The sequence below is a fragment of the Mustela putorius genome, unplaced genomic scaffold, assembly GCF_011764305.1.
Source record: "Mustela putorius furo isolate JIRA1106 unplaced genomic scaffold, ASM1176430v1.1 tig00000196_pilon_pilon_pilon, whole genome shotgun sequence".
NCBI lineage: Eukaryota > Metazoa > Chordata > Mammalia > Carnivora > Mustelidae > Mustela > Mustela putorius.
The window spans coordinates 2,874,978-2,902,442 of NW_025421310.1; the positions used below are offsets into that span (position 1 = coordinate 2,874,978).

At 47.1% G+C, this 27,465-nt stretch overlaps 2 protein-coding genes across 10 annotated transcripts in view; both read left to right on the top strand.

The window, feature by feature from the left end:
- LOC123386913 (zinc finger protein 850-like) overlaps nucleotides 1-27,465 on the top strand; it is a 34,821-nt gene that overhangs the window by 1,844 nt on the left and 5,512 nt on the right. Inside the window, exons 2-5 of one of the 9 annotated variants that reach the window (XM_045077289.1) lie at nucleotides 766-1,126; nucleotides 16,603-16,723; nucleotides 16,871-17,016; nucleotides 24,560-24,686. The exons of 1 other annotated variant lie outside the window; for it this stretch is intronic. In XM_045077289.1, the coding sequence (XP_044933224.1) occupies nucleotides 24,653-24,686 (34 nt within the window). In that variant the 5' untranslated portion in view covers nucleotides 766-1,126; nucleotides 16,603-16,723; nucleotides 16,871-17,016; nucleotides 24,560-24,652. Of the gene's footprint in view, nucleotides 1-765; nucleotides 1,127-16,602; nucleotides 16,724-16,870; nucleotides 17,017-21,240; nucleotides 22,142-22,165; nucleotides 22,458-24,559; nucleotides 24,687-27,465 lie in introns of those variants that run through there. 7 more of the 9 variants (XM_045077290.1, XM_045077293.1, XM_045077292.1 and 4 more) reach the window with 7 other exon arrangements.
- Nucleotides 5,998-9,542, top strand: LOC123391242 (zinc finger protein interacting with ribonucleoprotein K-like). Its single transcript, XM_045077356.1, is given in 2 exon segments — nucleotides 5,998-8,240; nucleotides 8,243-9,542. Coding segments are annotated over 2 exon segments (684 nt in total). The 5' UTR covers nucleotides 5,998-8,024; the 3' UTR covers nucleotides 8,711-9,542.

The following is a 27,465-nucleotide window of genomic DNA, read 5'->3' on the forward strand; positions in this document are numbered from 1 at the left end:
TGTGGTTCTGTGTGCCTGGCAGGGAGACCCTTAGTGCTGGGGTTTTCACGAAGGTTCAGTAGAGAATGGTTGGTTCCTGAGTGTCGAGGGCCGGCATGGGCAGCAGAGAAGTAGAAGATGGTGTAGGAGGATCCTAGGTTGACAGTGGTTGTGAGTGTCCTACTGCAGAGAGGATTAGAGGCAGGCGAGGAGACTTCTCAGCAGCATTTGAGGCTTTCCCTCAGTTGGGATCCATGGGAGTACTGGGGTGGTAGTGGAACCTCTTTGTGTTTGTCACACATCTATTGGTTGTCAAGTGACAAGGACAAGTGTGAGTCAAGGGAGAATCCTTTGGAAGGTGTGGGCTCTCATCTGTGGGGTCTGAAGACATGAGAAAGGTACAGTCTACAGAATCATGTAGACCTGGAGAGGAAGTGTGAGCTAAGGGCCTCAGGGTCCTGGTATTGAAGACTTCCCGGCAGAGCAGGGCCTATAATTGGCTATCTTGAGGGCATGACCTGGGAGACTCCATGGGAATATCCTGGCAGGGGGATGGGACTTGCAGGCCACATTGCTTCCATGTGTCCCCTGCGTGTTATTGCTGAGCACTGAACAGTGATTGGTGGGAAGGTGAGAGGAGAACAGCATTAGAGGCACCAGGACCTGGTATTATCTGAGGAGGGGAGCTGGGCTGGCAGGAGAGACTGGGGTGGGTGTGTGGGTTGCAAAGCTGGTGGGTTCTCAGAGAGAGAATGCTCAGGGTTCCATGTTTTCCTTTTGTGGTAGTGTGGTGTGACCTTTGAGGACGTGGCCGTGTACTTCTCCTGGAAGGAGTGGAGGCTTCTTGATGAGGCTCAGAGACGGCTGTACCACCATGTGATGCTGGAGAACTTTGCACTTGTATCGTCACTGGATAAGGCCCTCATCGTCCCCTTGACCTGCTCTGGACTCTGTATCCTGCGGACTCCCCTTATCCATTCTCCAGGGGAGGGTTTGTGCTTCTCTGGTGTGGACTGTGTTCACTGCGTGCTTCCCCAGCTTTCTGGGCAGTTGCTTTTGTTGCTGGCCCTGAGTTGTTGATGTGCCCTTCTGTCTGCCCGCAGCCCCAGTACCCGCTGTGCTGAGCCCTGATCGGCTAAGATCGCAGGTCAGTGGTCCTGCATTGAGGCTGATGGAATGCACCTTGCTTGCCCTTTCCTTCGCTGGGACCCCGTATCTAGGTCCATGACTCATCGATGGCCTAGGTTTTGACCCCTCCCTTAAGTGACATTTCCCTGTGCCTGCCTGTGCCTGAAATTGGAGGCATGTACATGTTTACTGCTTATGTGAACCATGGGTTACTTCTCAAGACTGCCCTGTATTGTTCTTGGTTTTTTCTTGAAGATTGATTTATTTATTTGACAGAGATCACAAGTAGGCAGACAGGCAGGCAGAGAGAGAGGAGGAAGCAGGGTCCCCACAGAGAGAGCCCAATGTGGGACTCGATCCCAGGACCCTGGGATGATGACCTGAGCTGAAGGCAGAGGCTTTAACCCCCTGAGCCACCCAGGTGCCCCTGTCCTGTTTGGTTTTTTTAGTAGTGTTTACATCTCTTCCACCTGCCCCTATCCCATGAGCTTTGTTGAGGTATGATTGACCAATAAGATTATATTATTGAAATTTGATTACATGATAAATTGATATACATTGAGATTAGTGTAATTTAAAAAAAAAAAAAAAAGGGACGCCTGGGTGGCCAGTTGTCGGGAGCCGGTACAGGAGGCCTACTCTAAGAGCCGTAAGGGACTGAATATGATTGGCTGTTCATTTAGGTCCACTCTCGCAGGAGGTGCATGAGCACTGCATTGTGATTGGGTAACACTGCCTGTATAAAAACACATGCGCCGAGGGTAAAGGGAGAGAAAGAAAAAAGCGATTAAAGAAGAAGGTTCGCCGCTACCTGAGTCTCCGAGTCGTTCTTGCCGGCCGAGAGCGACAGCCAGTGGGTTAAAGCCTCTGCCTTTGGCTCAGGTCATGATCCCAGGGTCCCAGGATGGAGCTCCGCATTGGGCTCTCTGCTCAGCGGGGAACCTGTTTCCTCCTCTCTCTCTGCCTGCCTCTCTGCCTACTTGTGATCTCTGTCAAATAAATAAATAAAATCTTTAAAAAAATTTTTTAAACAGATTACTGTAAGATTTCTTTCTTTCTTTTTCTTTTTTTTAAGATTTTATTTATTAATTTTGAGAAAAAGTAGGAGAGGGAATACAAGCAGGGCGAGTGAGATAGGGAGAAGGAAGGGGCCCAGTGCAGGGCTTCATCCCAGGACTCTGCTATCATGTCCTGAGCCAAAGGCAGATGCTCAAAAACTGAGCCACCCAGGCACCCTAATTTCTTTTTTATTTATGTATTTGAGAGAGAGTGAGCACAAGAGTTTATGTGCACATGTGCACAAGTAGAGTGGAGGGGAAAGGAAGAGAAAATCCCAAGCTGACATTCCTGAGAGTGGAGCCTGCGGCGGGGCTTCAGTATCACAACCCAGACATCACAAGTTGAGCCACAACCATGAGTGGGGTGCTAGAACTAGTGCAGTACCCAGGCACCCCTACTTTATAGGATTATTAACAAAGTGAAATTAAAACACACAGTCACTTGACATAATTACTTTTTTTGTTGGTGGTGGTTCAGAAACTTAGTATCTACCCTGTTAGCCAATTTCAAGTATAGAATACAATACTAACATTTATAATCAACCTGTTGTACTTACTCATCTTGTCAGTGGATGTGTGTATCCCTGACTGGCATTGCCCCACTTCCCTCAATCCTTAGCTTCTGGCTTTCTATTTTCTGTATCAGTGAGTTTGATTTCTTTCTCTTTTAAGGAATGCTCATATAAGTGGTACCATACAAGGTTTGTATGTTGCTGCGGGGCTGATTTAGCCCTGCATAATGTTTTCCAGGTTTGTCTGTGGAAAGGCCAATGTTGCCTTTTTTATGGCTGAATATTCCTGCCCATGTACGCGTGTGTCCTAATTGTTCTTTGTCTCTTTATTTTTTCATTTAAATACAATTTATTTTTTTTTTATTTTGTTTTCTTACATAGACTCCATACCCAGTCTAGAGTTTGAACTCACCATCCTGAGATCAAGAGTTGGATGCCCTACCAGCTAAGCTAGCCAGGGCATCCCTTCTTTGTCGCTTTAAACGCTCATACACATCTACTGATATGTCCATATGTTGTCTTTGTGAATAGTACTGCAGTGGATATTCATGCTCGGATTGGTTGTGGAGATACTGATTCTGTTTCTTTGGAATACATACCTAGAAATGGCAGTGGTAGACTGTAGTGCAATTATATTTTCAGATTTTGGTGGGTCTCCCTAATATTTTCTTTCTTTTTTTTTTTTAAGATTTTATTTATTTATTTGACAGAGATTTCAAGTAAGCATACGGAGGGAGAGGGAGAAGTAGGCTCCCCGCTGAGCAAGGAGCCCAATGCGGGGCTCCATCCCAGGACCATGAGATCATGACCTGAGCTGAAGGCAGAGGCTTAACCCATTGAGCCATCTAGGCGCCCCTCCCTCATATTTTCCATAATGACTTCCCTCTTGACCTTCCCAGCAGCAGTAGTATTCCAATGTCATTTTCTTCTGCACGTCCTCACCAGCACGTTACTTGTCTTTTTGGTAATAGCCATGTTAATAGGTACAAGGTGATATCTTGTGGTTTTGTGGTATTTTGGTTTGGCTTTTTAAGATACTTACTTGAGAGAGCAAGAGCATGAGCGGGGAGGAGGGATAGAGGGAGAGGTAGTACTCTCCAGTGAGCAGGGAGCCCTACATCGGATTTGATCCCAAGACCCCGAGATCATGACCTGAGCCAAAAGCAGACAGTTAACTGTCTGAGCCCCCTAGGCTCCCATGGTTTTGGTTTTCATTTACCTGAAGATTCGTGATTGTGAGCATGTGTTAGCCACTTGTAAATCCTTTTCATTTTTTTTTTTTTTTAAGATTTTATTTGTTTATTTGACAGAGAGAAATCACAAGTACACTGAGAGGCAGGCAGAGAGAGAGAGAGAGAAGGAAGCAGGCTCCCTGCTGAGCAGAGAGCCCGATGCGGGACTCGATCCCAGGACCCTGAGATCATGACCTGAGCCGAAGGCAGCGGCTTAACCCACTGAGCCACCCAGGCGCCCAACCTTTTCATTTTTGTGGGTGTCACTGGCTGTGACACAACTTTTCAATTTGGTATGGTGGTACTTGTAGTTTTTTGCTTTTGTTGAGTATGTTTTAGATGTCCTATTCAAAAAATCACTGGGAGGGGCGCCTAGGTGGCTCAGTGGGTTAGGCAGCTGCCTTCGGCTCAGGTCACGATCTCAGGGTCCTGGGATCGAGTCCCGCATCGGGCTCTCTGCTCAGCGGGAGCCTGCTTCCCTATCTCTCTCTCTGGCTGCCTCTCCGTCTACTTGTGATTTCTCTCTGTCAAATTAATAAATAAAATCTTAAAAAAAAAAATCACTGGGAGGAATAAGGTTAAGGGGGCTTTTTTTTTTTTTCTAGGAGTTTTAGGGTTAAAGGTCGTATGTTTAAGTATTTAGTCAATTTCAACTTCATTTCCATGTGTATTAAAGGACAGGGATCAAGTTTCATTGTTTTTCCATTTAGATATTTAAATTTCACAGCAATATTTTATTACTATTTTTAAAGATTTATTTATTTATTTATTTCAGAGAGAGAGCAAGCAGAGAGGGGCTGAGGAAGAGGGAAAATGAATCCAAAGCAGACTCAGCAGTGCGCGTGGAGTCCGGTGCCAGCTTTATCTCAAAACTGGTAGTTCATGACCTGAGGTGAAACCAAGAGTCAGGTGCTCAACAGCGGGCCACCCTGGTGCCCTTCAAAACAGTATTTTAAACATTTATTTATTTTACAGAGAGACAGAGATAATGGCGGGGAAAGGCAGAGGGAGAGGGAGATAGATAGTCCCAAGCAGGCTCTAAGCTGACAGATGCAGGATTGCTCTCATGACCCTGAGATCTTGACCTCACTGAAGTTGAAGTTCAACCAAATGTGCCCCCTGGGACTCTGGGTAGATTTCACAACATTATTATTATTTTTTTTTTAAAAGATTTTTTATTTATTTGTTAGAGAGAGAGAGATACAGAGCGCAAGCACAGGCAGACAGAGTGGCAGGCTAGAGGCAGAGGGAGAAGCAGGCTCCCTGCTGAGCAAGGAGCCCGATGTGGGACTCGATCCCAGGACGCTGGGATCATGACCTGAGCCGAAGGCAGCCGCTTAACCAACTGAGCCACCCAGGCGTCCCGATTTCACAACATTATTAAAGAGATTATTCTTCCCTAGTGTAGAATTCTTCCCATATATCCCTTTGGCATAATTGCCAAAGATTAGTTGACTGTATATACGAATGTTTACTTCTGGAATTTATATTTTGTTCCTTTGAACTCTTTTTAAGCCAGTGTGCTATTATTTTGAATCCAGTAGCTTTGTAATGTAGTTTGAAATCTAAAATATGCTGCCTTCAGCTTTGATCTTTCTGAATATTGCTTGGGCTTTAGGCTTTGGTTGACTTGGTGGCAGGTGTTCCAGTGTCCCCTGTGGAGCAGGAAGCTGAAGGCTCTGCTGAGCAGGGTCTGCATAGCACGCACCGTGTGGCTGACAGAGATAATCTCAGCCCTTATTTCTTAGCCACCCCCCATGTCTCTGGTAGCAGTCTGCAGTCGTCTTTTCTGTGTGCTTGTGCCTTTTTAACCTCCACTGTGTACTGCTCAGTCTTAGTGACGCTGTTGCGCCCTCTGAGGGAATGCCATTCAGAGACAACAGTTGAATTGATTTTTTTCGGGGTGAAGAATGGTATCTTCTAGGGACACCTGGGTGGCTCAATCGGTTAAGCTGCTGCCTTTGGCTCAGGTCATGATCCCAGGGTCCTGGGATCAAGTCCTGCATTGGGCTCCTTGCTCTACAGGGAATATGCTTTTCTCTCTGCCTCTGTCTGCCACTCTGCCCTGCTTGTGCACTCGTGCGTGCTCGCTCTCTCTCTGTCTCTCTCACAAATAAAAAATAAATAAAATCTTAAAAAAAAAGAATGGTATCTTTCTATATCCCACCCTGCTGACGTCAGTCACATAAGATGTTTTTCTGTGTCTGAAGTGTCCCGAGCTCTGGGACAGTTTGGTTTTCCTTCATTATTTCTATCTTCCTGGCATCTTGTAGTTGCTCAGGAAGGCTTAAAGGGAGGAGTCCTTTGTGTGTCATAGTATGGCCATACTCCAGCATGACCAGATATACTCACTGGGGAATAGAAGTGGGGAATGTGTGATATCAGCACTGTTTTCAGACCATACTGGGCACCTTTGTTTGTTTAACCAGAGTTTGGTGTGAATGCTGATGGCCCCATCTTACCTCCATCTCTCCTTCTTACTGTTGACAGTTTGTGGATTCTGGGTTCGACTCCAGTGGTAATTCCACGACATCATCAGTGCTTCTCAGGCCTCTGTGTCTCACCTCTTACTCTCACTGCTTTGTGTGTACCCCAGCATTCACCCCCAAATGTTTTACCATGAGATACTCACATCTTTATTTTTTTTTTAATTTCGTAAACCAGATTTTATGTACTAATTTGAGAGAGAATGAGCAAAGGGAATGGCAGAGAGAGAGAGAGGGAGGGAGAACCAGGCTTCCCTGTGAGCCCCAAGCCTGATGTGGGGCTCAATCCTAGAACCTTGGGATCATACATGAGCTGAAGGCAGATGCTTAACAGACAGACCCACCCAGGCACCCCCTTCACATGTCCTTAAACTGACATTGAAGATCATCAGATTTATTTATTCCTGCAGCCTTGTACTTAGACAAATAATGCCAGCAGAACTGGTCCTACACAAACTTGTGTGACAAGAAGTAAGATTTAAACCATGGCTCTCCTCCTTGTGTCATACCCTAGTTTTTTGTCCTTCTAGTGTGCTCTCAACAACTTTTGGGGCCCAGTAATATACAGCAAGCACTCCTTCAAATGAATTGCATCTCCTTTGCTGGAAAAGCATCTTATACACTTGTGCCCCTGTGAGACAGATGCGTGTATGATGGGTTCACCCCACGCTACAGCCAGCACATGTTTTACCAGCATTTCTCTGCCTTCAGGTTGCTGCTGTGGAGCTGAAGATGAGGAGGCCCCCTTTGCACAGAGCACTTCTATAGGTGTGTCCCAGACCAAAACGCCCAGGGCTGCTCTGTCTTCCCGGAAGACCCACCCCTGTCAGATGTGTGGTCCTGTCTTGAGAGATATTTTCCACTTGGCTGAGCTCCAGGGGAAAGAAAACAGTCAGAAACGGTTGAGGTGTGGGGTCTGCAGGAAACGATTTTCTTTCACTGTGAAGTTAGAGCAGGAGCAGCCCGTGGGAGCAAAACCATTCAGAAGCCGTGTGGACAGGGCCTCTGTTGTCAAGAGCTGGGGATCCAGTGGTTTGGGAAAGCCCTTTACCTGTGGAGAGGTTGAGAAGGACTTACTGTCTGGCTCTGGGCATCTGGGGCAAGAGGCCACTCGTACTGGGGAGAAGCCACACACGATCCCCCAGTGCAGGGCAACATTACAGCGTGGAAGCAGTCGTGGCGCTTGGGGAGGATGCAAGAACGCCTTTGGTCCCAAACACACAGATACACGCGACCAGGGTGTCCACTTGGAGGACAGTCCTTTGTGTGCAGTGTATGGGGGAAAATTTTCAGGTACAAGTCCTTATTTGCGATATACCAGAGATACCATACTGGAAAAAGACATTGTAAGTTTGGGAAATATGGAAAATCAGTTTGGCAGAGGTCAACCCACAGTCAACATGGAAGGACTCACAGTGGATCCAGGCAGTACACGTGCGGCAAATGTGGGAGATTCTTAGGCCACAAGTCTGTCCTCCTTCATCCCCAGAGATGGCACAGTGGAGGGAAAAGTTATGTTTGTAGCGGGTGTGCAAAATCTGTTAGCAGTAGCTCTGTGTTGATTATCATAGGATTCAGTCTGGAGAATGGTTATATAAGTGTCGTTGCTGTGCAAAGTCTTTTCCCTCTATGTCTGCCCTCTCACATCATCAGAGAACTCACACAGGGGAAAGACTGTATGAGTGCAGTGATTGTGGGAAATGTTTTACCACTAGTTTGATTCTCCGTGCTCACCAGAGAGTTCATTCAGCAGAAAGGCCTTATAAGTGCAGTGAATGTGGCAAGTCCTTTGTCCGAAGGTATAGCCTCAAAGTACATGTAAAGATTCGCTCAGGTGAAAGGCCTTATATAAGTGTAATGAATGTGAGAAATCTTTTAAGTGGAAGTCAACTTTGATTAAACACCAGAGAGTTCACACAGGAGAAAGGCCTTATGAATGCAGTGAATGTGGCAAGTCCTTTGTCCGAAGAAATATTCTCAAAGTACACATAAAGATTCACTCAGGTGAAAAGTCTTATAAGTGTAATGAATGTGGGAAATCTTTAAAATGTAAGTCAACATTGATTAAACACCAGAGAATTCACACAGGAGAGAGGCCTTATGAGTGCAGTGAATGTGGGAAATCTTTTGCCACTAGTTCTGTCCTTCATTGTCACCAGAGAGTTCACACTAGAGAAAGGCCTTATAAGTGCAGTGAATGTGGGAAATCCTTTACCACAAGGTCTGTCCTCCGTGATCACCAGAGAGTTCACACTGGAGAAAGACCTTATGAGTGCAGTGAATGTGGCAAGTCTGTGTCCAAAGAAATAGCCTGAGCGTGCACCTAAAGGTCCACTCAGGTGAAAAGCCTTACAAGTGTAATGGTGTGGGATATCACTGAAGTGTAAGTCAACATTCATTGAACACCAGAGAATTCACACTGGAGACCATCCTCATGAATGCCGTGATTGTGGGAAATCTTTTACTTTGAAATCTGCCCTTCATTCCCACCAGAGAGTTCACACTGGAGAACGGCCATATGAGTGCAGTGACTGTGGGAAATCTTTTACCACTGCTTCTCACCTTCGTTCTCACAAGAGAGTTCACAATAGTGAAAGGCCTTACAAATGCAGCGAATGTGGCAAGTCCTTTTCCCGAAGGAGTAGTCTCAATGTACATATCAAGGTTCACTCAGGTGAAAGGCCTTACAAATGTAATGAATGTGGGAAATCTTTCAACTATAAGTCAGCGTTCATTCAACACCAGAGAATTCACACAGGAGAAAAACCTTATCTGTGCAGTGAATGTGGGAAATCTTTTAGTTCTAGCCGTGCCCTCTGGTATCATCGTCAGAGTCACCTTGCAGTAAGTCCTTATGATGTAGTGATTGTGGGAAATCTTTTACTTGTAGTTTTTATCTCCGTGATCACCAGAGAGTTCACACTGGAGAAAGGCCTTATAAGTGCAGTGAATGTGGGAAATCTTTCACTTCTCACTTCTCATTCTCTCCTCCATTCTCACCAGAGACTTCACACTGGAAAAAGGCCTTATGAGTGCAGTGAATGTGGCAAATCCTTCTTCCAAAGAAATAACCCTGAGGGCACCTGGGTGGCTCAGTGGGTTAAGCCGCTGCCTTCGGCTCAGGTCATGATCTCAGAGTCCTGGGATCGAGTCCCGCATCGGGCTCTCTGCTCAGCGGAGAGCCTGCTTTCCTCTCTCTCTCTCTGCCTGCCTCTCCATCTACTTGTGATTTCTCTCTGTCAAATAAATAAATAAAATCTTTAAAAAAAAAAAAAAAAAAAAGAAATAACCCTGAATGTACACATAAAGGTTCACTCAGGTGAAAAGCCTTACAAGTGCAATGAATGTGGGAAATTGTTGAAGTACAAGTCAGCCTTCATTCAACACCAGAGAATTCACACAGGAGAAAGGCCTTATGCTTGCTGTGAATGTGGGAATTTTTTTTTCAGTTATGGTGCGCTCAGTTATCATTACAGAGTTCACACTGGAAAAAGACCTTAGGAGGTGGGGAATCTTTCAGCTAAATTTCCAGTCTCATTCAGCATGAGAAAGTACACAGTAGATAAAGTCTGGGTGGGTGAAAACATGAACTAAAGGGTTCTGTTCTGTAATGTTGCTATGTTGACTCCTGTCCTCTAATGCAGTAGGAGTAGCAGATGATGTCTTTGGGAGGTAATTGATAACTAGAATGGATCATGTATGTCAATTCCTAATGAATGGTGTTAATGTATTGGAAGTATTCTGAGACAGCCTGCTTCCCCTGTCAATTGTGTGAGGATCCTTTGAGATCTTCTATAAATCAGGAAGCTGGTCCTTATGAGACAAAACCAGGCTATATGGAGAATGTAATGGGAGATAGCCAGCCTCCAGAAGTGAGAAATTTTTGTTGCTTACAAGCCACCCTGTATATCGTATTTTGTTAGAGCAGCCTGAGCTAAGAAACACGTGAATAGTGTAGGTAATGTTTTGGGCAAAATACTTTTTCATAAAAATCGGAGGTCACCTCGGAGCATGACCACATGGGTGAGCTGAAGGACACTAGTCCTTTAGCCAGACATCTGTCTTCATTCTACACTTGAGAGTTCACACTGCAGAAAGACTTTAAAATGGTAGAGAACATGGTATTTCCTTCTTTCGTGTAATTATGCTGCAGAGAACCTTACGAGGCAGCCACCTTCCTGAATTCAGCTTTGTTCACCTGCACATCCACAGCGGAGTTACTTCCCGAAATTCCAACTATTTGGGAAATGTTCAGAAGTTGTATTGTATGTTCTGATGTGTCCAGGGTCATTGCTGGAGTCCCTGCCAGATTTTGTGACAAGTCATTTCACCTCTGTCATCTGTATGGTCCCAATAATGAACATCTGTCACCACCCGGCTTAGTGATGCTGACCACTTCACTTTGTCATTCGCTGGTGGACATGATGTGTACTGAGATCTCCTCAGTGCCGTCTAAGTTAGTGCATGGATATGACCCAGTGTTGACCCTCCATACCTCTTGAGTTCTGGATGATGTTTTGCAGAGAAAGACTAAGTGATTTAGGGACCTTGTTGGTCTCCTGAGTTTTGTGATAAATATTTGCAGCTTCTAAGTCAGTAACGCAAGAAATGGGTGCTGTGTGTTGCTCTCGCTTATGCATTAAAGGCCTTTGTGTTTAATTACTGTTATGCCCCAATAATGGGTCCGTGGTTAAAGGAGTGAGACTGATACAAAGCAAAGGTCAAGCAAAGCTTTATTTTGCGCCAGGCGTCAAGAATCTAACTGAACGTTCGGGGCTGCACCTCTTACAAGAGAGAGCGACCCTTCTCTGTTTTGCGATTAGTTTTTTTTTTTTTTTTAAGATTTTATTTATTTGGGGCGCCTGGGTGTCTCAGTGGGTTAAGCCACTGCCTTCGGCTCGGGTCATGATCTCAGGGTCCTGGGATCGAGTCCCTCATCGGGCTCTCTGCTCAGCGGGGAGCCTGCTTCCTCCTCTCTCTCTCTGCCTGCCTCTCTTCCTACCTGTGATCTCTCTCTGTCAAATAAATAAATAAAATCTTAAAAAAAAAAAAAAGATTTTATTTATTTATTTGACAGAAAGAGAGAGAGATCACAAGTAGGTAGAGAGGCAGGCAGAGGGAGAGGGAGAAGCAGGCTCCCCGCTGAGCAGAGAGCCCGATGCAAGGCTCTATCCCAGGACCCTGAGATCATGACCCGAGCTGAAGGCAGAGGCTTAACCCACTGAGCCACCCTGGCGCCCCACACAGACTACCTTTTAAGGGCAAAGGCCATGCTGTGGGGCCTGGCCACTCAGAGGTGGCCAATGAGATTTTAACACATACAGGAAACTCCACAGTGATGCTAGGTGACCAATTGAATTACAGTTTACCCTAGTAGACATTTGAACCAGCCTATCACACCTTAATTAGGATTGGCACCAAAAAGGCTCCCAAAGGGCTGGGGACCATACTCATTAGTAGCTAGGGAGACAGTATGCAACCCCCCACTGACGATGTCTCCACCTGGCCTGACCCACCCTTGTATCTGGGCTTTGTTACCTGGAGCTGGTTTCCGGGACTTGTTTTTAAGTAAGTCCCCTGGGGGAAGGGGAGCAGGGGCAGCTTAACTTTAATGAAAGGGTCTTGCTAAATAGGTCCTTACAATTACCATTGGTCTTAGGTGTTAAAATCACTCTGACCAAGGGTTTGAAGTTGGAATTGGGCTCTGCCAGTGAGTGAACAGATTTCATTGCAACGTCAAACTTACTGTGTCTCAGAGAGGATGTCTGCAAATAAGTAATACATAGGTCAGTTCTGCTCTCCAACTTGGGCTTTAATTTGTATTAAAACTCAAGACCAGGGTGCCGGGGTGGCTCAGTGGGTTAAAGCCTCTGCTTTTGTCTCCAGTTATGATCCCGGGGTCCTGGGATCGAGCCCCACACTGGTCTCTCTGCTCAACAGGGAACCTGCTTCCTCTCTCTCTCTCTCTCTCTCTCCGTACTTGTGATCTCTGTCAAATAAATAAAGTCTTTTAAAAAAGTGATACATTTCACTTTAAAAAAAAACCTCAAGACCTTTGTTATGGGGAGATTTCTATGCCCTACACTTAATGTGGTAACCCCAGTACCTCACAACATGACCACAGTTAGAGCATCTTCAAAGACATGATGAGGTTGAAATGGGTTATTAGGATGGATTCATGCAGTATGGCTGATGCTCTGAGAAGAGATGAGGAATCTGGCACCCAGGGATGACCATGGGCGGACACGGAATCCCCATCTGCAAGCCAAGGAGAGAGGCCCCAGAAGAAACTAACCCAGCTGACACCTCATGTTCAATTTCGAGACTCCAGATTGGGGTGAAATAAATTTCTCTTGTCTGGTCACCCGGAGTGTAGTACCATGTTAACATCAGTTCTAGCTAATACAGCCTCCTTGGATCCACATCTGGGTTTTGTGGTCTGGGTGCCAGGAAGCTTTGTGTGCCCAGAGGTCACCGTGAAGAGGGAGCACTTGAGACCTTCTCCAGTGCTTGTAGAAACAAGAATATTTTGCTTGTCCACAGCGGATAGCCCAGGCTGCCGGGCACTGTTGAGTGGAATCTCTACCCACATCCTTCACAGGAGCCTTGTGACCGGCTGTGCAGTTTCCACTTGGAACTGTACAGGGGCAAGGGGACTGTAATTGGTAATCTAGATGATTGGGTAACTAGGGAGTAGAGGAGACACCAGCCACCTAAGTGGTATGTATTTCTTAAAAAAGTATGCCCTCAGATGTTGCAGTGACTAGCTGGGAAGGATCAGTGTGCATAGAAATTCTCCACTTTCACACACACATATCCTGGTTGGCTGAGGTCACTGTCATAAAATAATCCAAGTCTCTGAATTCTTTTGTCCTCTGTGGTGCTTACATGTCAAGGCCATAGTGGTGCAGGAGGAAAAAGGATAAAGACAAAGGAGAATTTATCTTCTACGGATGTAGCTTTTGTGGCCCCTCCCAGCCAGCATACTTGTTGGAATCCTGAAGGACTAGCAGATACTTGTTCTGAACCATCCTCCTCCTAGGTAGTCTCCCAGGTACTCCCAGCCTCTAGGGCTAAGAACGCAGATCTTTCTGGAGGAGGTGGTACGGAGTCCTACTCCTGTTAAGGTTGCTCAAGATCATCTTCTGTCCCAAATTCCATAAATAAACCATTTCTCCGCCAGGTGGACTTTTCAGCTTTTTTGTTTGGTCTGAAGGCTCAGAGGTCATTTTGCAGGTCTGTCCCTTATATTCAACAGTATTGTTTTCTTCTCTGGATGTATACCACTATTGATGTCTTCATCTGTTTGGGCATTTGGGTTATTTTCCAGTGTTTTCTTTCACAAACAAATCCCTCTATATACTTTCATTATAGTTCCTTATGCAGATAACTGTTTCATTTCACTTCTGTTAAAACTCAAAGCACAATGGCTAGGCACAGGTAGGCGAGTGTTAACATTTTCCTGAAAGTGCCAAAGGGGTGCCATGAGTTCCAAACTGTTCGCTGTTGCATTCCCACCAGGTGTGTATGAGAGTTCTAGTTTTCCAGCCGCTCCCAGTACTTCATAGGACGTCTAATGTCAGCCCTTTTAGTATGTGTGCAGTACTATGTTGTAATTGCATTTCCTAGGGATTTCTGACTTTTCACCATTATTTCATGAGTTTCTTTACCACCTGTATGTCTTCTTTCATACAATTGCTGTTTGTTTCACTTGCCTACTTTCTTTGATGTGGTTATGGCCAGTTCTTTTTCAATTACAAATAAGCCAGGCACACAACAAAAACAAAAAAATGTTAGAGTTTTTCTCATTCTTACCTGGTGTTACATTTTTCTCTGTAGTGTCATGGTAATACTAAAAGGCTATTTTTTCATTAAGTACATTAGGTTTTTGTGGCCTACCCATTGTCCTGGACCAAAACACCTTACATGTTCAAGTCTAGGGCACATTCATTCCATTATGTCATCATTTTCTAAGTCCAGGCATTCAGAAAAACAATCCATCCCAGCTTTGTAGCGTTTGCCAATTTCTAGAGTGTAAATTCTCCCATGGTGAGAGCGATGTGCTCAGAGTAGGTGCTGAAAAACTGTACTTGGGTGTTTGGAGGAAAACTAAACCTTGGCGTGTGCAGGAGATGTGACAAGGCGAGACATACAGCGGCTGTGGGGGCTGGGAGTTGGCTGGAGGTCTGCAGGAGCCTCACAGGCAGGAGACGTTAACCCTGACAGGCCAGAGGGGAGGGACGTCCCTGAACATCCAGACTGGTGACTGATGAGCTTTCGTCTCACCTTAGTAGCAACAGGGTTATCGTGTCCACCCACTCAGTTCAGAGTCACTTCTTCGGAGATTCTCACCATGGAACCTCAGCCTCCAAGTGATGTAATTCCTTCTCTTTCTGTAATAGTTGGTTGCGGGTCCCCAAAGAGTCAACATTCCTGCATCTCGCTGCCACTGTGGGCTGTGTTCCCAGGCATCTGTCTCAGGGAAAGTGGGCTGGGGCCAGGGAGGGGCTGAGGGCACTGGGCCCCTCCAGCCTCCCCCTGGCCAGGAAGGACTGGGAACCAGGTGGGGTGGGGCCTGTCCCGGAAAAGATGGGGATTCTCTCCTCGGTGGGCCTCACCCAGAGGATCGGAGGTGGATTCAGGAGTCCCTCTCCACCTGAAGGAGGGCCTCTACCAGAAGTAAGAAGGTCCATAGGTTAGGTGTGTGGCAACCTGTGGAAGCCTTAACTCCTCCTCCCACCCCTGGACACATGTGGGATCATGGTCTCATCTCGGAGGACATGCCAGGAAGGGGCCTGCAGCGGGGCCTGATGCCAGTTTGGAGGGCAGAGACAGAGGAGACATTTGGAAGTTACTGAAAGGGCCATCTGGGTTGAGTACCTGTACTTCACTGGAGAGGACGTTCCCACCATCAATTCTTTTTTTTTTAAAGATTTTATTTATTTATTTGACAGAGAGAAATCACAAGTAGGCATAGAGGCAGGCAGAGAGAGAGAGAGAGGAGGAAGCAGGCTCCCTGCTGAGCAGAGAGCCTGATGCGGGACTCGATCCCAAGACCCTGAGATCATAACCTGAGCCGAAGGCAGCGGCTTAACCCACTGAGCCACCCAGGCACACCCCACCATCAATTCTTAAGTCAGTGCTCTACCCTGGCCCTCCTTTGCCCCTCAGGGACACAGCAGAGTCTGCAGGTGAGTCCTCTGTTCCTCTTGCATGCACCATTGTGACCGCTTTGGTGCTGATGTGAGTACAAGTCTGGCCTAAACTCAGAGGATTAGGTTGTCCACAGTTATCTTAATGGGGGAAAATGTCAGGTGCAGGTTTTTCAACAAATTATGACTTTGAGGCACCTGGGTGGTTCAGTCAATTAAGCCTTTAGACTCTGGTCATGATCTGGGTGTCTGGGATAGAGCCCTGCCTTGGGCTCCCTGCTCAATGGGGAGTCTGCCTCTCCCTCTCCCACTAGCCCTCCTCCTGCTTGTGCTCTCTCTCTCTCAAATAAATAAAATCTTTAAAAAAAAAAACCCAAACAAATTACAACTTTGTTGTAGGGGTTGGGGCACAGGGGTGCAAGAGCACTTATCCTGGGGGTCCCAGACAGACTAGGTTTGGCCACTTCCTGGTGCAGAAATCCAAACAGAGAAAGCAGAGGTGGTAAAGCAAAAAGGCATCTCAGCAAGCCCAGCACAGAGAAGACAATGGCCAAACCGCTCAGAGATTGTCTCCAATGAGCGGAGAATGCTTCCGGGTTTGTAGAAGGAAAATGTGGGGCCAAGGTGGGTGAGTACACGCAGGAAGGCAGTGAAAGTCAAACAGATCATTGTCCTGGAGTCAGTCATGAGTGGGGACTTGCTGGCTCAGGGCAAAAAGTCCTCGAGGGGGTAGTTTTGGTTCCCATCAGTGCATGCCTTGCCAGCGAGTTCTTCATCTGAGTCAACAGACAAGTTGGAAAGAAGAAGCTGCCTGGAAAGTTTGAGCTCCAACTGGGGGAAGCTGAGATTCTTCTGTACTAAGAAAAATAGTGTGTATGGGTGAAGCCAACTCAGGCCCCCAGGCAACCTAGTAACCTTAAGGTTAAACAAGCATCCTTAGCCTACATGATGGATTAACTTTTCTATTTATCTATAGACCACACATTCATTCCTAGAAACAGCTGGGGACTTCCAAATGCCACTAAGCAAAACAGACCCTCTTGTACAACCCCCAGGTACTAAGGAACCAGACCCCATTGCACAATCTCCCAGCACTGCGATGACATCTATAGCTAGTACCATCGAGTGTCTGCATGTAGTCAAAAAGTGTTAAGGACTGCTGTACTCCCCTTACTGGTAAGCTGCTCTAAACTCCTTTAAAATTCCCTGGATGAGGATGAAACCTTGGAGTTGGCCTTTGTCCAAGAGTCCACCTTCTCCCCACATGGCCAGCCTTCCCAATAAAGCTCATTTTCCTTTCCAATCAATACTTCTCTTCTTCAGGAACGCAAGGAGAGCATGGAACATTCAACTGTCTGTCTATCTTACCCAGAGACGTCTTAAAGAACTGATTCCTGGGCTACCACCGAAGTGTCTGAGTCAAGAGGTCTCTGTTGTGGACTGAGAATGAGCATTTCTAATGAGCTGAGGTAAAGCTGATGGAGAGGGCAGAGGTGAAACTGAAAACAGGTTTTTCCGGGAAGGCCAGGCTGCCTCCCTCCATGCTCCAGTACAGGGACTCTGTAGACCTACAGACTGTGAGGAGCAGCAGGGTGAAGGGTTCTCATGCACACCTGCTGAGTGCCTCTGCAGTGAGCCAAGCAGGGTAAAGGCTTAAAGGGCTGGAGTTCCAGGGTCTCCAGGGCAGAGAGGCCCCAGGAAGACACCTAGCCACTGGCTTCTTTTGCTTGGAACTGCAAATCAGCAAAGAGGCCGCTAGATGCCAGTGGCTCCGATGTTCTACCACCTACAGAGACAGGCAGAGGGAGAGGGAGGAGGCTCCCCACTGAACAGGGAAGGGAGCCTGATGCAGGGGCTCCAGTCCCAAGCCCCTGGGATCACCACCTGAACAGAAGGCAGCCACTTAACCAACTGAGCCACCCAAGGGCCTCACGGTCTTCCCTTTACAGATTAGCCTTTTCCCTAGTTTGGTTCGCTGTTACCTGAATGGTTTTGGTGTTTGCTCAAATAAGCTCTTCGAAATTTTCATGTAGCTCACTTCATCTTTTAACAGAACTAACAGGGGTGCCTGGGTGGCTCAGTTGCTAAGCTTCTACCTTTGGCTTAGGTCATGATCCAAGGGTTCTGGGACAGAGCCCCGCATTGGGCTCTCTGCTCTGTGGGAAGTCTGCTTCTCCCTCTCCCACTGCCCCCGCTTTTTTTTTTTTTTTTTTAAGATTTTATTTATTTGACAGAGAGCGATCACAAGTACGCAGACAGGCAGGCAGAGAGGAAGGGAAGCAGGCTCCCTGCTGAGCAGAGAGCCCGATGCGGGGCTCGATCCCAGGACCCTGGAATCATGACCTGAGCCGAAGCCAGAGGCTTTAACCCACCGAACCACCCAGGTGCCCCACACTGCCCCCGTTTGTGTTCCCTCTCCTGCTGTCTCTCTCTCTCTCTGTCAAATAAATAAATAAAATCTTAACAAAACCCAGAACAAATAAAAATAAAACCCGAAGGACTCATCCTTGCTCAGTGGTGCTCTTATTAACGAGGTCTTCCTTTCTGCATCTCTTTTCTCACAAAATCACCTCTCTTGTTTCTATCTCACCTGCCACATTTTTTTTTAAAGATTTATTTATCTATTTATTTGACAGGTCACAAGTAGGCAGAGAGGCAGGCAAAGAGAGAGAGGAGGAAGCAGGGTCTCTGCTGAGCAGAGAGCCCGATGCGGGGCTCAATCCCAGGACCCTGGAATCATGACGTGAGCCGAAGGCAGAGGCCTTAACCCACTGAGCCACCCAGGTGCCCCTCACCTGCCACATTTTAACATTGAATGTAAACTTGAACTTTTGTTTTCATGTTCCATGTGTTTTCCTTGAACATAATACAACGCATCTGAAGGCAGGACTGCTTGTCTTGCGCCTGCATTTCTCCCATGCATCGAACAAATTTCCTAAAAAACCATATGTGCTCAGTGGACGTTTGTGGGAACAGTGAATAACATGACATAGCCATTTCTCTTCATTTTAATTCTTACGGGTACCCTAAATGTCCTTTTCTCTCTCCATGGTAGTCTTAAAATTAGTAAAGGAAACCACATTTAAAATGAAGGTGTCGGGGCATCTGGGTGGCTCAGTGGGTTGGGCCGCTGCCTTCAGCTTGGGTCATGATCTTAGGGTCCTGGGATCAAGTCCCGTGTCGGGCTCTCTGCTCAGTGGGGAGCCTGCTTCCCTCTCTCTCTCTCTCTCTCTCTCTCTGCCTGCCTCTCCATCTACTTGTGATCTCTCTCTGTCAAATAAATAAATAAAATCTTTTTTTTTAATTTTTTTTTTTAAGATTTTATTTATTCATTTGACAGAGAGAGATCACAGTAGACAGAGAGGCAGGCAGAGAGAGAGAGAGGGAAGCAGGCTCCCCGCTGAGCAGAGAGCCTGATGCGGGACTCGATCCCAGGACCCTGAGATCATGACCTGAGCCGAAGGCAGCGGCTTAACCCACTGAGCCACCCAGGCGCCCTAAATAAGTAAAATCTTTAAAAAAAAATAAAATAGGGTGCCTGGGTGGCTCAGTGGGTTAAGCTGCTGCCTTCAGCTCAGGTCATGATCTCAGGGTCCTGGGATCGAGTCCCGCATCGGGCTCTCTGCTCAGCAGGGAGTCTGCTTCCTCCTCTCTGCCTCTCTGCCTACTTGTGATCTCTCTCTGTCAAATAAATAAATAAAATCTTTAGAAAAAAAAAATAAAATAAAATGAAGGTGTCCTGGTGGGGGATGGGGCAACTGGGTGATGGACATTGAGTGCACGTGATATAATGAGCACTGGTTATTATAAAAAACTGATAAATCACTGAAATCTAACTCTGAAACTAACAATATATTACATGTCAATGAATTGAATTTAGTTTAAAAAAATAAATAAAAATAAATAAAGTAAAATGAAACTTTCACAGAGGCAGGAATGGTTAGTTAGCAGGAAAAAGGAAGATTATTTTTATCCTGACAAGGGAGGAAACTTTCACAGTAGTAATTTAATCTCCTGCTTTTAACAAAAAGAAGAATGAATGCCCCTTGCCCCAGCAACTACACCCTAACCAGGGCAGAGAGCCAATGGAAAACTGTCACAACTGGAAACTCTTGGTCTTCAATGAAACTATTTTCTTTAAGGATTTTATTTATTTCACAGACAGAGATTACAAGTAGGCAGAGAGGAAGGCAGGGCAGCGGGGGGAAGCAGTCTCCCTGGCGAGTAGAGAGCCTGATTCGGGGCTCGATCCCAGTACCCTGGGATCATGACCTGAGCTGAAGTCAGAGGCTTTAACCCACTGAGCCACCCAGGTACCCCTTCAATGAACTTTTATTGAAAGCAAACCTCCCCAGTCTCCTAAAACCTAATAAAAGCAGACTTTCCTTCTGTTTCTTCAGACTTTCCTGTGGTTTGCCCTACTGTGCCTATCCCCAGTTAAAATTCCTGTTAATTCCTGAATAAAATCCTGTTTACTAGTAAAATAAGTGGCCATTTATTTTTTAAGGATGACAGCATTGCTTAATATTTTCAGGAATGAAAAAGTTACATTGTGGAGACAGAAGCCCTCAAAATGAATAAGTATATTGGTCTAGCAGAGTCACGTTCTCAATTTTATTCCGTCTTTTTTTAGACTTCTTAGAGCCTTCTCTAAAAGTTCTCTGAGATCATAGCATTTTTTAAGACTTTAGTGATGGGTAGGGAGATGAAATGTGGGTTTCCCCGTAGCTATTTCTGCCACTGTCTTTAAACAACTTGATAAAGGTTAGAAACTGCTTTCCAAAATGTGCATTTCACCACTGTTTTCTGAGATAACTTCAGTTGTTAAGCGACACTGCTACAGTGCCTGAAGAAAGAAGAGTCACTTCCCCACAAGAAGGTGAGATCATTGGGTTCAGACAAACCTTCATTTCAGGCTCAGATTCTCCCCTTGCACACTGGCTCCAACTGAAAATGGCAACATGTGTTTGGTACCAAAAACAGCATTGGTCAAGTTGCACTATGATTGGGATGATATCGGACTCCTAAATGGAACTGGGTATATCTGAGACTATGGACGAAGAAATATATGGGTAAAAGTGTTCCTTCATAGATGGGACGCAATCGCGATACAGGTAAGAGAGGCTAAATGTGGAACCAGAGGCTGACCACGTCACTGACCACATCATTCGGGGCAGCCTACCATCCCTTGTCCTTCCTCCCTGACATGCACCTGTATGGGACGTAGAAAGGAAACCACGGGCGCCAAATGGAGTCACTTCTGCTGGGCCGTGTCACCAAACTAGCGCATAATGCCGAAGTTCACTGCACTTTTGACTTCCCCAGAAATTCCGTTTCCACTGCTCAGTCAGGAATACACCGGTCAGCACCAAAAAGGTAATCTACATGGATGGGCCCTCCATCCCCCAAAGATAGAGGATGGCTTCTCCTAATGAGTCTTTTGTCCCCACAGTAAGGTGACCTCATCTGATATTAACCTTTTTTCTATTTATGATGTTCTTCTCCTACCTTTATTCCTTTATATATTTTTTTAGATTTTATTTATTTATTTGACAGACATCACAAGTAGACAGACAGGCAGAGAGGGAGAGAGAAAAGCAGGCTCCCCGCTGAGCAGAGAGCCCGATGCGGGATTCGATCCCAGGACCCTGAGATCATGACCTGAACCGAAGGCAGCGGCTTAAACCACTGAGCCACCCAGGCGCCCTTGTCCTACCTTTAAAAACCTTTCCTTTCTGTAGCGCTTTGGAGCTGCCCTCTGCGTGCTGGACGGGGTGCTGCCCAACCCAGAAACTCAGGAATAGCGCCGAAAGCCCCTCAGAATGCACCGTGTTGAAGTTTTATGATTTAACAGGAAGGTTTCTAAGTTCCTAACGAACTATGAACTGACTAACGCGCTGAAGGATGCAAGCATGAAGAGCAACAACAACTTTCCAGGTAGACAGACAGACTCATTTATTTCAGAGGCGCCTCAAGGGATGATTTGTCATTTACCTCAGCCACGGAATTCGGGAGTATCTAACGTAACGGTTTTCTCCTTTGGAAGAAGATTGGCCTTCCTGGAGTCTTCTCCGCCTTAAATCAGAACCAAATGCGGTCCGGTACCTCTGAGGAGGGGCAGAACTTTCCGGAATCCTTCAAGGTGAGACCTGACCGAAGCGCCGAACTCCAGGGTAGAAGACCCCTTTTCTGAGACCGCCCAAGTTCTGGGAGCCACAAAACCCGGAAGACCGTCGGCCCTGACGACAGAGCAAGGGGCCAATGAGAGAACAGGACGGGACATTTCTAGGCGTGCGCATCCGCTAGGGCGGGACTTCCTGCCAATTGCGGCGTTCGGCCTCTCTCCCGTTTGTTTACTTGGGAGGGTTCGGAAACGCACTTTGTGAAGGGTGATTAGTGGAGAAGACGTGAGGGGAGGCTGTTTCCTCCAAGACAGACTGGGGGCACGAGGCTCTGTGACATCTCTCGAGTTGCCGCGTACCGGGGCTTAGACAAAGACTAATGGCCCGGGTGTCCGCTCCCCTCCCTCAGCTCCCGGCTCCGCTTCGCCCACAGAGTCCGAGAGCGGCAGCCCCGCCCAGGGACTCGGCTGAGGTAAACGCTCGTCCCCCGGGCCCTCCCCGCCGCCCCCCACCCAGACCGAAGGGTCGAGAGTGGAGCGCCTGCTCGCGGCCCTGCGGCCCAGGCCCGGGTGTCCGCGACAATGAGGCGCCGGTGGGCGGGGCCCGTGTGGGAGCGCGGGCGCGGGCTCCGGGCTGACGGGCTGAAGTGCCGCCGAGGCAGGGGGCGGCAGGGGGCTCGCGCCACCAACGGGGAACGCCGCGGCTGCATTGGTTCTGTCAGGAGCAGGGTGCGGCGCGGCGGGTGAGACCGGCGCCGTCTCTGCCTGCCGAGGCCGTGTCTGCTGGCGGTGAGGGGAGGTGGCGGGTGTCAGGGGGCTTTCTTGGGCCGCGGAGAAGCGCCGCCGCCGGGGGTGAGCGCGCAGGCAGGACGCGCAGCAGGAGGGACTAGCGGTTGTCGTTGGTAGTGGCCCGACCGCCACCGTGTCCACCCTGGATGTTGGAGAACCGGCTGCTGTTGGTCTGTTTTCGGAGAAGGGCTGAGGCGAATTGTGGGTTTCGCAAGGGAGAGGAGAACGGGGGGGAGTGAGGGGAACCCCGGGGCTTTTGGTCGGTGACGCTTGAAGAATCCGAGTCAAAGCAGTAGCCAGTGTGGAGAAGAGAGAGGTCGTCTCCCCGCCCCCGCTTAAGGAAAGGAGCTAAAGCTGTTGTGTACTCCGAGTCCACTGGACTAAACTGGAAGGTTAAAGTGTAGTGGCTTCTCATTGGCTGAGCTCTTGGGCGAGGCGATGATGAAAAGGCTGTCTTTTGGGGGGGGGGGTATTGAAGTAGTATCCCCAAATAAGTTCAAGTCCATCTCTTTCTGTTGGACCCGCAGGTGATACCACCCACTATGGTAGTGTTTGAGCTGCCCCCAGTGCAACCTCCCGACCCCAATTTAGGAAGGTTTCCCATCATTAATTTTCAGCATTTAGCAGCTGAAGGGAGGGAAAGTCCCATCAACCTGATGGAAGTTAACAGTAAGTTGCTTATCTTTGGGAGTGTCCGAACGTGTTTCCACTGTATTAGGCGACTTAGATATTTCAGAAAATGGTAAGTGATGGCATCAAGTGGGCAGCTGGACAGGAAATTTTGGGAAACTGGGGGAAAGATTCATGATGGAGAGTTTGAAAAGTGATGGCTGCTGTGTGGACCAAGGTGGAGACTGGGATCACAGAGTGTCATGGCAATGCTCCTAGTAGGTCAGAGGGACCTAGTAACATGTGCTGAAGAGTGGTTTTCCTGCTCAACTCGTGGTCGGGGTTGCTGGGCGTTGTGAACACAGGTGAAGGAGAGAGGCAGTGATCTGGCAGATACATGGACAAGCCTTCCGTGGGATGCTGGGACAAGTGATAGCTGAGGACATGGGGGGGGATTGTGTTTGTTTGTTTATGTAGGCTCCATTCCCAGTGTGGAGCCCAACAGGAGTCTTGAACTCAGGACTATGAGATGGAGACCTGTGTGGAGATGAAGAGTGAGATGCTGAACCCATTTAGCCACCCAGGCGGCCCCTCCTGCGAGTATTTGAGAGGCTGGAGCTGCTCTCTCTTCAGTGTTCTAGGACTTCACCAGAATTTTGTGGTCAGTTTTTATGGCATCCAGAGTGTTTCGGAGTCTTCCTGCCAGAAATGGTCTGGGGCAAATGTCATGTTTGCTTTTCTGTGCCTGGCAGAGAGGTCCTTAGGGCTGGTTGTTTTCAGAAAGGTCCAATAGTGGATGGTTGGTTCCCAACTCTGGAGGGCCAGCATGGGTAGTAGGGGAGTAGACGATGACATGGGAACATTCTAGGTTGACACTGGTTGTGAGTGTGATACTGGAGGGAAGATTAGAGGCAGGTGAGGAGGCTTCTCAGCAGCATTTGAGGCTTTCCCTCAGTTGGGATACATGGTCATATTGGGGTGGTAGTGGAACCTCTTTGTGTTTGTCACACATCCTTTGGTTGTCAAGTGACAAGGACAAGTGTGAATCAAGCGAGAATCCTTTGGAAGGTGTGAGCTTTTTCATCTGTGGGGTCTGAAGACATGAGAAGTATAGTCTACAGAATCATGTAGACCTGGAGAGGAAGTGTGAGCTAAGGGCCTCAGGGTCCTGGTATTGAAGACTTCCCCGCAGAGCAGGGACTATAATTGGCGGTCTTAAGGGCTTGCCCTGGGAGACTCCATGGGAATATCCTGGCAAGGGGATGGGACTTGCAGGCCACATTGCTTCCATGTGTGCCCTGTGTGTTATTGCTGAGCACTGGACAGTGATTGGTGGGAAGGTGAGAGGAGAACAGCATTAGGAACAGCAGGACATGGTGTTTATCTGAGGAGGGGAGCTGGGCTGGCAGGAGAGACTGGGGTGGGTGTGTGGGTTGGCTGGTGAGTTCTCAGAGAGAGAATGCTCAGGGTTCCATGTTTTCCTTTCGTGGTAGTGTGGTGTGACCTTTGAGGACGTGGCCGTGTACTTCTCCTGGAAGGAGTGGAGGCTTCTTGATGAGGCTCAGAGACGGCTGTACCACCATGTGATGCTGGAGAACTTTGCACTTGTATCGTCACTGGGTAAGGCCCTCGGCGTCCCCTTGACCCGCCCTGGACTCTGTATCCTGCGGACTCCCCTTTTCCATTCTCCAGGGGAGGGTTTGTGCTTCTCTGGTGTGGACTGTTCACTGGGTGCTTCCCTAGCTTTCTGGGCATTTGCTTTTGTTGCTGGCCCTGAGTTGTTGGTGTGCCCTTCTGTCTGCCCGCAGCCCCAGTACCCGCTGTGCTGAGCCCTGATCGGCTAAGATCGCAGGTCAGTGGTCCTGCATTGAGGCTGATGGAATGCACCTTGCTTGCTCTCTCCCTGGCTTGGTCTCTGTGTTCAGATCGGTGCCATTTCTGTGGCCTGGGTTTTGAACCCTTCCTTGGGGTGACATTTCCATTGCCTGCCTGTGCCTGAAATTGGAGGCATGGGCATGTTTACTGCTTATGTGTACCATGGGTTACTTCTCAAGACTGCCCTGTATGGTTCTTTTTGTGGTGTTAAATCGCTTTTTTACCTGCCACCCTCCATTCATCCTTGTGAGATATGATTGACAAATAAAATTGTATTATTGAAATTATATTACATAATGATTTGATATACATTATGAATTTTTAATTATTTATTTATTAGAGAGAGAGTGTGTGTTATGTGTGTGAGGGAGAGCCAGGGGGAGGGGCAGACTGAGAGAAACTCGTGGTGACTATGCTGAGCAGGGATCCTGAGGCAGGCCTTGATCTCTAGACCCAGACATTGAGGTGCCCTTACATTATGAAATTACTAACAAAATGAACCTGATCAGTCCAGGATCGCTTGACACAATTACATTTTCTGTTGTTGGTGGTTCTGAAGCTTAATATCTACCCGAATAGCAAATTTCAAGTGTTCCATAGAATATTGGCAACTGTAGTCGATGTGCTGTATGATAGAGCCTCAGAAGTTATCTTGTGAATGTTAGTTGTATCCTTACCAACATCTCCCCATTTCCCTCAGTCTTTAGCTTGTGGCATTCTCCTTTCTGTTTCTTTGAGTTTGACTTTTTTCTTTTCTTAATAAATATCCACATAGGGGCACCTGGGTGGCTCAGTGGGCTAAAGCCTCTGCCGTCAGCTCAGGTCATGAATCCGGGGTCGTGGGGTTGAGCCCCGGCATCGGGCTCTCTGCTTGGTGGGAAGCCTGCATCCTCCTCTCTCTCTCTCTGCCTACTCTGCCTACTTGTGATCTCTGTCTGTCAAATAAATAAATAAATAATCTTAAAAAAAAAAAATATATATATATATATATCCACATAAGTGGGTTTGTACCCTGTATCCACATACAGGGTTTGTGTTTTGCTGTGTGGCTTATTTGACTTAGAGTGGTTTGTTTTTTTTTTGTTTGTTTGTTTTTTGTTTTTTTCGGATTCATCTGTTTGTGGCAAGTGGCAGGGTTGCCTGCAGTTTTATGGCTGACTATTCCTGCACATGGGTGTACTAAATGTTTTTTTGTCATGTTATTTATTTCTCTATCTAGAAACAATTTATTTTTTTATTCTTTTTTTTTTTTTTTTTTTTAAAGATATACTCCATGCCCGCTATGGGGCTTGAACTCACCACCTGAGATCAAGAGTTGTGTACTCTAGGGACGCCTGGATGGCTCAGTTGGTTGAGCAGCTGCCTCGGCTCAGGTCATGATCCCGGCGGCCTGGCGGCCTGGGATCGAGTCCCACATCGGGCTCCTTGCTCCGCAGGGAGCCTGCTTCTCCCTCTGACTCCGCCTTCCACTCTGTCTGCCTGTGCTCGCTCTCGCTCCTCTCTCTCTGAAAAATAAATAAATAAAATCTTAAAAAAAAAAAAAAAAAAGAGTTGTGTACTCTATGGACTGAGCTGGGCGGTTGCCCCCGATTTGTCAGTATAAACACTGGCACACAGTAATGTTTCCATATGTTGGCTTTGTGAATAGTACTGCAGTGGATGTTCCTGTTCGGGTAGGTTGTGGAGATACGGATTCTGTGTCCTTAGAATACATACCTAGAAATGGCAGTGGTCGACTGTGTGGTAGTTGTATTTTCAATTTTTGTTGGGTGTCCCTAATATTTTCCATACAGACTTCCCTGTATACATTCCCAGCAACGGTATTCCAGTGTTCCTTTTTCTGCACATCCTGACCAGGGTGTTACCTCTTGTCTTTTTTGGTAATAGCCATTGTAAGAGGTAGGAGGTGATATCTTGTGGTTTTGGTTTTCGTTTCCCTGATGATTGGTGATTGTGAGCACGTGTAAGTCACATGTACATCCTTTTCACTCTCTGGTGTGTTTCATTGGCTCTGGTGCACCTGAAAAGTTGCACTTTTCAATTTGGTGTAGTGGTATTTGTGAGTGCTTGCTTTCGTTGTGTGTGCTTCAGATGTCCCACTCAAAAAAGCATTGTCAGGAATAAGGTTACAGAGGCTTTTCCCTATGTTTTTTTCCTAGGAATTTTAGGGTTTGAGATCCTATGTGTAGGTCCTTAATCAATTTGAAGTTCATTTCCTTGAGTGCTGCAAGCAGGAGACCCAGGATCCTTGTGTTTTCATTTGGACAGTCAGATACCACAGCAGTATGAAAGAGGTTATTCTTCCCCAGGGTTGATTCTTGGCCTCATTGTCAAAGATTAGTCATCTGTAGACGTGTTGCTTTACTTCTGGGCTCTTCATTCCGTTCCACTGGTCTGTTTGGATGCCCGTGCCCTAGTGTTGTGAAAACACTGGCTTTGTAGTATAGTTTGAAACCACAAGTGTGCTGCCTTCAGCTTGATCCTCTTTCTCAAATTGCTTTGGCTTCAGACATGGGTTAACTCG